Source organism: Mustela putorius, unplaced genomic scaffold, assembly GCF_011764305.1.
Source record: "Mustela putorius furo isolate JIRA1106 unplaced genomic scaffold, ASM1176430v1.1 tig00000868_pilon_pilon_pilon, whole genome shotgun sequence".
NCBI lineage: Eukaryota > Metazoa > Chordata > Mammalia > Carnivora > Mustelidae > Mustela > Mustela putorius.
Genome location: NW_025421502.1, coordinates 5,732,722 through 5,742,695, shown reverse-complemented (window position 1 = coordinate 5,742,695; position 9,974 = coordinate 5,732,722). Strand labels below are relative to the sequence as shown.

Genomic DNA, 9,974 nt, shown 5'->3' with positions numbered 1-9,974 from the left:
ATACCAGGAGCAACTCCACAGCCCTCTCATTGCTCTCTCCCTGGTTCTGCCCGGAATATTTATGGTGAGTCGCCAGTTATCTCCTCCCTGGCAGCCGTCCCTGCTTTCCTGCAGCAAGCAATTGCCCACACGCACATTTGCAAACAGAGGCTCACTCAAGTGTCACTGAAGGAGACAGGAGGTGGAGCCAAAAGGGCTTTAAAAAGGAAAGGGAGTCATTCTACTTTGCAAAAAGAGAAACTATGTTTGGGGAGGAATCCTATCTCTGTACTTCTTTTTCAGCCTCAGCAAGGGTCGGTCGGAACTTTCCATCACTTTCCTTTTTTTCCTCTCTCTCTCACCGCGGCCTACACTGCTCTGCCTGTCACAGGGAAGTCAGCAGCAGGCTTCTAGAAGTCAGCGGCCCGTGAAACTGTGAAATTTGTCATACGGGTGTCAGGTATGTCTTACTGACTTCCCAAGAATTTTGATAAAGAAATCTTGCCCCGGGGGTCCCCGACAGGCTGCAGGCCACCGTCTTGAGTTGAAGAAGGAAGAGCTGGAAGACTATACAGCAAAGGAGCAGAGCGAAAGATGCCCCAGGGCTGCAGGCCAACCCAGGGGGACACGCTTGGGGTCAGACGTACCCACTCTGCCCGGGCTATGCTCAAGCAAAGTCAAGTGATTTTCTGTTGAAGGTTCAAGCCTATCAAGATTATGCTGCTCGTCCTAGTCATTCTGTTGCCAGTAGTTTTTAAATGTAGTTCTGCTAGTCTCTCAGTCCTGGAACACTGGAACTGCCCTGAAGCCTCTCCCTCAGGAAAGGGAAATTCTACTTGTGTGGGTAAGTCATCTCATTAAAAGGAATTCATATCCTCCCAGAAACTGCCTTCATATACCTGTCCATTCTGTTTTGTATACTTGGGTGTTTTTTTCTGATTTGTCTTTGGGTGGGTGTATTTGGGTAATTTTTGTTCTCTAATGCAAGTACATTTCCTTCTGGTTGTGAGAGGTAATCTGCTACCAACTATAAAAATTCACAGCTCTCAAACTGTTCTTATGTGTTTGAGTGAATATGTCTCATTTGTAAGTAACTGAACATTTCTTTTCATGTAAACTGCTGTATTTATTCTGACATGAGGAGTATCTATTCACTTGGCTAGTCAGCTTTATATTGGAAGCTGGGGAAACAGATGGATTTTTTGGGGGAAACTGTTTCTATATAAGCCATAAAGTTAAAAAAAAAATCCTTCTTTCTGATAATTTTGTATAAGAACTCAGAAGTTGCTAAAACACTCGTGAAAAATGGGAAGGGAATAGGGAACAAATGTGGTTCTGTCATTTTGAAAGCCAAGTTTCAAGTTCAACCTCCTCTCCCCTCTCCTGCTGTTTCTGAGCTCTGAGGGCAACTTCAGTTTTTGACTAACAGGTGCATTGAAACTTTGAGCACTGCTAAGAAATGACAGTATGCCACACACCCCTCCTATATTAAAGGGGTTTTCCATCAAGGAGAAATGGAACTTTTACCAGACGCAAAGAATCATCATGCTTGAGAACTTTGTCTGAAAAACATCTCTCTCTCTCCCCACTCCTGCTTCCCCTTCTTCCCTTCTCTCCACCTTCCCCCCCAAAAGGCCCCCACGAACCTGTTCCTCAGCTGTTGGAGCAGAAGTAAAAACTTTTGGACAGTTATGTCAAGTGGATTGGAGACTCTCTGGGGCAGGAGAATTTTCTGAGACTAGTTGGCCAGTGCCCCGAGACAGGCTCTGCCTTCTGCATGGGATGTGAGGGGAGATGGTAGGAGCCAGTCAAGAAGCAGAATCTGAGAGAGGAAAATTTTAGAGAAATGAACTGCTGCATATACCTTTAGAGGCTCAGGGAACAAACTGACTGATTCCTGCTTGCAAAGGAGCCTCTGCCTTGGGCTCCTCACTGCCCCTGCAGGTGGCTCAGAGCTGCCACCACTAAGGCTGGTTGCACCAAGTAAACCTAAAGGCCAGGCTAGAGACAGTGAGTCAAGCGGGACTGGGTCAGAGTGGAAGGCTTTAGAAGCAAACACACCTCCTTTCAAATCCATTCTACCTATTGAATACTTGAGCAAGACTAGATTGTTGCTGGGAACTAAGTATACCCCCGTTTCGGGATTGTCATGGGGATGGCGTGAGATGACACATAAAATGCACCCAGCATGGAGGTTGCAGGTGGTGCTCAATAATGTCCCTTGGCCCTTCCACAGCTTGACTAAAACCCTTTGATCAAGTCATACCAGGAGGTGCCTTATTTGAACAGTCCTGTGACATGGCACAGACCCCAGAGAGTGTAGAATGTCTGGATGCCACTTGGTGATTCCGCCTCTGCTCCCTCGTTCCTTGCAAGTCACTGGTTTAAACCCCCTTGCTTTACACTCCACATCTCATGTTAGCCGATAACTGCCTGGGTCACACCCTGTGCCCCCTGCATTTCAGAGGATAGTATTCCTCCCCTCTAAATAGATACAGTGCTATCTAATTTTCTGCCAATTAAATTCTACTGGCCTTTTTACTTGCCTTTGGCATTGAGCCAGACCACCTCTGGCCAGCAGGAAGAACGCTTTGTGGTTTGACAAAGTTCAGGTTACTTTGTGCAAGGTTGTCATTCATGTGACTGCTAGCCGGGTAAGTCACTTGATAACACGGAATTGGGTTTTTTCATTCTACCCTCCACCATCCTTCCTGCCTCTTTTTTTTTTTTTTAATTGAATGAGTATTTTATTAGCCATATTTGAGCTAGAGTTAGGTGAGAATAGCAATAAGGAAAACTGCTGGCAAGTGGCTTCTGAACTTTCAAGCCTGTTTGCCCTGGAGGAGAAAAATCAGTTGAAAAAAGGAACTTTTCCTGTTTGCCATGTGTACCTGTATTATTTGTCTGAACTTTCTTAGTAAATAAAGGGTGAGGAAGAAGTACAGGCCAACCCTGAGACAGCTGGCTGCAGGAGGGATCCGGGGGTACTAAGTTAGCCAACTGGGAAGATCGCTCTTCGCCGTAAACAGTGAGATCCTTGATTTCAGCACTGGCTGAGGCTTGGTCAGTTTCCCAGTCCTGTGCCAAGCAGAGTAATTCCAAGATCAGAATCTTGTTTGATTTTTCAGCCAAGGTTATACAAAAGTTTTTTTTTTTTTTTTTAATCTAACTGCAAAGAAATTATAGAAATGATCTTCTACACATACCATGTGAATGAAACCACCCCCTCAAGTACTCAGTGGTTTGGGGCTTTTGAGGGGCCATCAAGCTTAGTGGTAAAAAAGCTTTAAGTTTTGGAGACAGGCCGGGGTTCAGATACCAGTTCTACTGCTTGTGAATCAAGTCTCATTTTTCTTAGTGCAAAACAGAGATTTTTTCCTTAGTGCAAAACACCCTCAAAATTGTTGTCAGGATTATGTTAATGTATTTGTTTTCAGTGCCGACCATACATTATAATCGCCAGTGTCTGGGTTACCACCTGGGGCCATCTGGGTCAGAGTCTCTTCTGGGGGTGCAATCCAGGCCCCATTTTCTTTTTTATTCTCCTTTGGCAATTTCACCAGGCATAATGAACAGCTTCGGTCCAGGACCACTAAATTAATACATAAGAAATGCTTAAAAAAAAAAAAAAGTGCATAAAACAGAGCCTGGCATATAATTAGCTCTCAGTAAGTCTTAGCTGCTATCAGTATTTTTATCATTGTTAACATTATTTTTATTGGTGGCAATATTAGTAATATTTTCTAAATGTGGCTTGGTTTCTTCTACAATAATTAAATTTGCTTTTTTTTTTTTTACACACAGAAAAAAATGACACATTGAAAAACTTGATGATGGTTTTACCACATTAAAAAAGTAGTCAAAATAATTTCAACATTTATAACTTGTATTTTTGTAATCAGAAGAAATGTTTGTTAAAAATACAAGAACACATCAAACTGACTTTAGTCAGTGTCCATGTGGAACTGCAATTCTGTTTGTCTTTCTGTGTGACATCAACTGATAAAAATTGCACTAAGCACCAATTAAATCTGCTTGCTAGATTTCTTACCAGTAATAATTTTATTTTAATAACTATCAAAAACAAGCCACTTGAAAATGATTATTTAAATTTCTTGCATATTTTTTTCTTGTATTTAGAACCAGTTTCTCTAAGATGTTTAAAGTTGTTGTGGGCTTATAAAGAAATAATAAAATAATTCTTTAAATGAATTTACATTTTGAACAAGTTGTGGTTGTCCAAATATTTGACATTTTAGTTTAGAAGTTGGAAGGTGGGAATTCTTTGCTTTTGTTCAGAATTGAACAGCTAATTATTTTCCATTAAAAGTAAATGGACTAGTAATTTGGCTCACATAAATTCAGACTCTTCTATGTTTTGGACTAGTTTAAGAAGCATATAGATTTTTTTTTTTTTAAGATTTTATTTATTTATTTGACAGAGAGAGATCACAAGCAGGCAGAGAGAGAGAGGAGGAAGCAGGCTCCCTGCTGAGCAGAGAGCCCGATGCGGAACTCGATCCCAGGACCCTAAGATCATGACCTGAGCCGAAGGCAGCGGCTTAACCCACTGAGCCACCCAGGCGCCCCAAGCAGCATAGATATTAACTCTTTAAATGTTTGGTAGAATTCAGCCATGAAGCTATCTGGTTCTGGACTTTTGTTTGTTGGGAGTTTTTTAATTACTGCTTCAATTTTATTGCTAATAATCCATCCATTCAAATTTTCCATTTTTTCCTGATTCACTTTTGAGGGTTATATGTTTCTAGTAATTTACTGATTTCTTCCAGGTTGCCCAATTTTTTAACATATAATTTTTCATAATATTCTCTCATAACTCCTCTAATTCTGTGGTGTTGGTTATTATTTCTCCTCTTTCATTTCTAATTTTATTTGCATCCCCTCTCTCCCTCTCTCTCTCTCTTTTTAATGAGTCTGGCTAGAGGCTTATCAATTTTATTGCTCTTTTCAAAGAGCTAGCTCCTGGTTTTGTTGATCTATTATTTTTTTTAAGTCTGTTTTATTTATTTTTGTTCTAATCTTCATTATCTCCTTCTTTCTGATTTTGGGTTTTGTTTGCTCTTTTTTTTTTTTTTTTAACTCCTTTAGGTATAAGGTTAGGTTGTTTGTTTGAAATTTTTCCTGCTTCTTGAGGTAGGTCTGTATTGCCATAATCTTCTCTCTTGTAGCAGCTTTTACTACATTCCAAAGATTTTTTTAAAAGATTTATTCACTTATTTTGAGAAAGAGAGAGGGAAAGAGCAAGTATACTTGAGAGCACATGAGCAGGGGGAGGGCCAGAGGGAGAGCGAGAGGGAGAGAATCTCAAGCGGACTCCCTACTGAGTACAGAGCGGGATGGGGGGCTTGGTCTCACAGCCCTGAGATCATGACCTGAACCTGAATCGAGTCAGACATTTAGCTGACTAAGCCATCCAGGTGCTCCTGGATCCCAAAGATTTTGGACCATTGTGTTTTTATTTTTATTTGTTCCATGTATTTTTGATTGCTTTCTTTTGGTGTAGGCAGTCTGGATCCAAGAGCCCAGCAGGGGTCCGCCAGGACCAGCCAAGAGGGTTCTTAGGTATATGCAAGGCACAAGTCAAACGAAAGCTTTGAGGGAGTGAGAGCGGAGTTATTGAAGATCTAGAAAAAGTACAGGTACTGGCAGAGGCTGTGAGACTCGAAAAGGAAAAGAAGAATCCCATATTTGCTTGGGGTCTGGGGTTGTTACTGAGGATTGTGGTCTGGTACACGTTACCTCCCAGGCATCCAGGAACTGGTCAGATCAAGGACAAAGGCCTGGGTGTCCTCCATAAGGTACTTGGAGCTAGCGGGTCTCGGCGCCTAGATGTCTAACCCCAGTTGTCTGGAATATGGACAAGAAGGCCTCACCCAGTCCTTGCCCAGTCCTTCCTTGGATGTTATCTGTTGTGCTGGAAGACTCTCAAGAAATCATTAACTCCTTGCCCCTTACAAGGAAGACATACATTATTTTACTATGAGGTAGGTGTAAAATCGGGGTACAGGTCCGAGCAAGAATAGAAGCAGGAAGAGGAGCAAAAAGCAGATTTTTATGGAGCCCTTGAGTTTTCCTCTCTCACTTTGATGCAGGAATTTAGTTAATGTATGAAAACTTCAGTTGTTTCAGCCACATACGAGGCAGAAACTCGTGCTCTCATCACCTCTTGACCTTCCTCCTAAGCCTGAAGTTTTGAGTTGGTGTGTGTGTCTGTTTTCACTTTATGACCTTGGTTTTCTGATTCTCCCAGGCCTGGCTTAACCATGCTAATGTCTCTCAGTGTCTGGGTTTCCCAAGGATTTCCCAGGATACTTAGTCCCCTGGAATTTGTGTGAGTGTGAAGGCATTTGAGAACCAGCAGACCCCTGTGACAATGACTCATGGTAATCGTTGATTTATTTGCAAGCCCCCTCCCAGTGACAGGAGAGAATAGCGGGCTCAGAGAAAAGCACTACCTTCTTTCCTCCCTTCGGAACAGCCTATCAGTGTGCCTTCATCAGCTTTGTATATTTAAGTGGATTTCATTCACGAGGTGGTTCTTTCTGTGGATAGATGGTTGCTAGGATACAGAGAGTCCCAACAACATCATGGCAGCTGCCTAGTTCTTCCGCACATGGTGTGGCAGTTGAGAAATATTGTATTTTATTTATTTCAATACTTTTCTGGTTAAAATTTCAAAAGCTTGAAGAAGGATCTTTCTTCTCCTGTAGATTCCATCCTTGTATAAACAGATCAATGATAGAGGATCAAAGTTGATACTATGAAGCTGCTGACACCAATCCTGTGTATTACAGGCCCTTCCCTTATGAGGGTTAAAACAGGCACAGAGACAAGAGCTACCAGAATATTCTGGTGTTTTTCTCCCTCCCTCTGAAGTATATAGTTATTCTGTTTACTGTAGAATTTGCAACAGAAAGGAATTTAATCTCTCCTTGGTCTGCAGGGAGACTGCAAAGGCTATTGTCTTTAACATTAATTTGTCCAGTATGTGGAAATGTACATCTTTTAGATTCAAGCAGCATTGTTGAGAATTTTAAAAGCTCTAAGTGGATCCAAAAGTTTATTGTATTTTGGAAAGCAGATTTGGAAAAAACTGAAACTTTGATATGTCCTGGTTATCCTAATGAATCATGGCAGCAATTTCATCTAAGAAGAAAAAAAAGGTATATGAAGAAAAATTTTCATCTAAAATTTCAATACATTTAAAAGCACCCAATAGGGAACCTGGGTGGGTGACTCAGTGGGTTAAAGCCTCTGCCTTCAGCTCAGGTCATGGTCGCAGGGTCCTGGGATCAGCCCCGCATCGGGCTCTCTGCTCAGCGGGGAGCCTGCTTCCCTCTCTCTCTAGACTGCCTGCCTCTCTGCCTACTTGTGATCTCTGTCAGTCAAATAAATAAATTTTTAAAAAATCTAAAAAAAAAAGTTATTTAAAAAGCACCCAATAATGCCCAAGAAAGGATGATATAGGTGACTGTCTTTCTTTTTTAAATTTAACTTTTTTTGTTTTTTAAAGGTTTTATCTATTTATTTGACAGAGAGAGAGAGCACAAGCAGGGGGAGCTGTAGGCAGAGGGAGGGGAGAAGCAGGCTCCCAGCTGAGCAGAGAGCCCAACATGGGGCTCTATCCCAGGACCCTGGGATCATGATCTGAGCCAAAGGCAGACGCTTAAACAACTGAGCCACCCAGGCACCCTCTTTCTCCCTTCCTTCCTTCCTTCCTTTTTCTTTCTTTCTCTTTTTCTTTCGTTCTTTCTTTCTTTCAGATTTTATTTATTTATTTGAGAAAGAGAGAGAATGAGAGAGAGAGAAAGCACATGCACAAGCAGGGGAGGGGCAGAGGGAGAGTGAGAAGCAGGCTCCCCACTGAGCAGGGAGCCTGATGTGGGGCTCAATCCCAGGACCTTGGGATCATGACTGGAGCTGAAGGCACATGCTTAACTGACTGAGCCACTCAAGTGCCCATACTGTCTTTCAATATTGATATATTGTCTTCTGGAAAAGAAAGCCAAAAAGAAGCACACTGTGCGTGAATATCCCTCTTTAACATAAACCAGGTCGATGCACATGAAATGACCAGATTTTATCACTTCCGACAGAGAGGATGAAATGTCATTTTTGAAACAAAGGACACATTTGAAGCAGAGTGAGTTGTGGTTGTTGCATTACCCACGTGAATTGAACTTGTCACCAAAAATGAGGGGCAGTTGCAGACAGGTGATTCTGGTGTCACTTTGCTTGTTGTCTTATTTTGCATGAAAGCCTCCCCTACCCTCTGTCGATGTGCTGTGCCTGGCAGGTTGTGTTAGGTCTCAGCTTTTTAAATGGATAAGGTTCCGTAATGTAGCTGATATGAGCTGCCCCTGCTTACCTCATAGGATTTTATGAAGACTCAATTAATTCATGTAAGGTGCTTACAATCTTGCCTGATTTAGTGAGTTTCCACTAGATACTAGCTGTTACTTTCTACCAAAGACCATAAGCTGCGACATTAGGAACATCTTCACTTTGTGAAATTTTTCTAATGCCATTTCTTCAAATTTGTAATGATGCTTAAAGAAATCTGAAGTTAGTGTCTTGGGATGAACAAGGCCTCACCATCATCTTACCCACTCTTCTCTGTGATTTGTCATTATCCTTGATGATAAAGTATGGCACAAAATCCCCAATTCATTATTTTTTCCTAAGTAATTATTCTATTTGTCATATTTGCCTTCAACATTCTGAAGAAATTATATGAAGCATTTTTCCCCCTCTATTTCTATAGCTATGCATGCAGCTGGGGCCTAGGACTAAGTACTGGCCAGGGTGGAGTTAATAAGAACAATGAAATTGGACTCAGAAAACATCTAGAGACCAATGCTTAATTTTCTTTTGTTTCTATCTATTTGTTTAGGGATGCTCAGAATGTAGTATCCATGGGCAAATATCTATTTGTTTCACTTTGCAGTTTGGGAAACATTCTTTTAAAGGCAGTTAAAGAAGATAATTGTGTTAGTTATAGATGAGATCCACACCACATTTTGTACCTCCAATAATATTTTTCCAGATGTAATCAGTTGATGAATTTTCTAGAATTCCTCCAGAGGTCCAAGCATACGTCACGGCAAGGGTGGGCATTGTTTTTTTCAGGTTAAGTGTTTATTTCCTTTTGTAGAGCTTATAGTGACACATTATTAACTTGGTGTTTGAAGTTGAGAGAAGCAGAAAGAAGAAGACATTTCACAGAAAATAGGAGTTAAGGTGAATAGCATCTATTTATGAATTTACCACAAGCTTTGGCTTCTTCACAAAATGTTCCAGACAAGGAAACTATTGAATTCTGTAAGACCAGCAGGTTAGGAATTGAATTGTTAATGTTAGATTAGAAAGACCTAGAAGATCATGTATCCAGCGGCCTCCTGTTACTGCTGAAAAGCTGAGATCCAGAGGGGTGAAGTAATTCACTAGGATTCTATAATACTTTGAACTCAGGACCCTGGACTCATAAAATTTACCATGTATGTGCCACCTCCCATGATTGATGGTTGAAAGCCCACCAGTGTAATGATTAGTTCTCCTTACCTAAAAGTATTAATAATATTGGGTTGGTTTAGGTTAAGTCTCTTAATATGTCTAGTTGTTTATATTTAAAGCACCTTGAAAGTAGGACTAAGGTTTCCTTTTAAATAAATTATACCAATAAGTTAATTCAAATCAATTCAACAAATGTCTATTCAACATCAATTATGTGTTTAGACTGACAGTGTTAATATCATTGATTTAAATGCCCAGGGTCTCCTGAGGGGACAGAGGGGTTCCCAGCTCAGATAGCTGGATGTGGAGTGTTTACCTGATGACTTATAGACCATATTAGTTGGATTTACCAAAACTAACTTTGACAAAATCCGACAAGTGGCTTAAAAACCTTCCTGCAAAGGAACTAAAGATTGCAGACAATGCTACTAATTCAAGCTCAAGAGAATAATGAGGGAAGG

The 9,974-nt window shown here is 41.0% G+C and overlaps 1 protein-coding gene across 1 annotated transcript in view; it reads left to right on the top strand.

Annotated features, from left to right (window-relative positions):
* Positions 1 to 216: 216 nt before the first annotated feature.
* EGF (epidermal growth factor) overlaps positions 217 to 9,974 on the top strand; it is a 97,277-nt gene continuing 87,519 nt past the window's right edge. Inside the window, exon 1 of the mRNA XM_013053985.2 lies at positions 217 to 823. Within this exon, the coding sequence (XP_012909439.2) occupies positions 697 to 823 (127 nt within the window). The 5' untranslated portion in view covers positions 217 to 696. The remainder of the gene's footprint in view (positions 824 to 9,974) is intronic.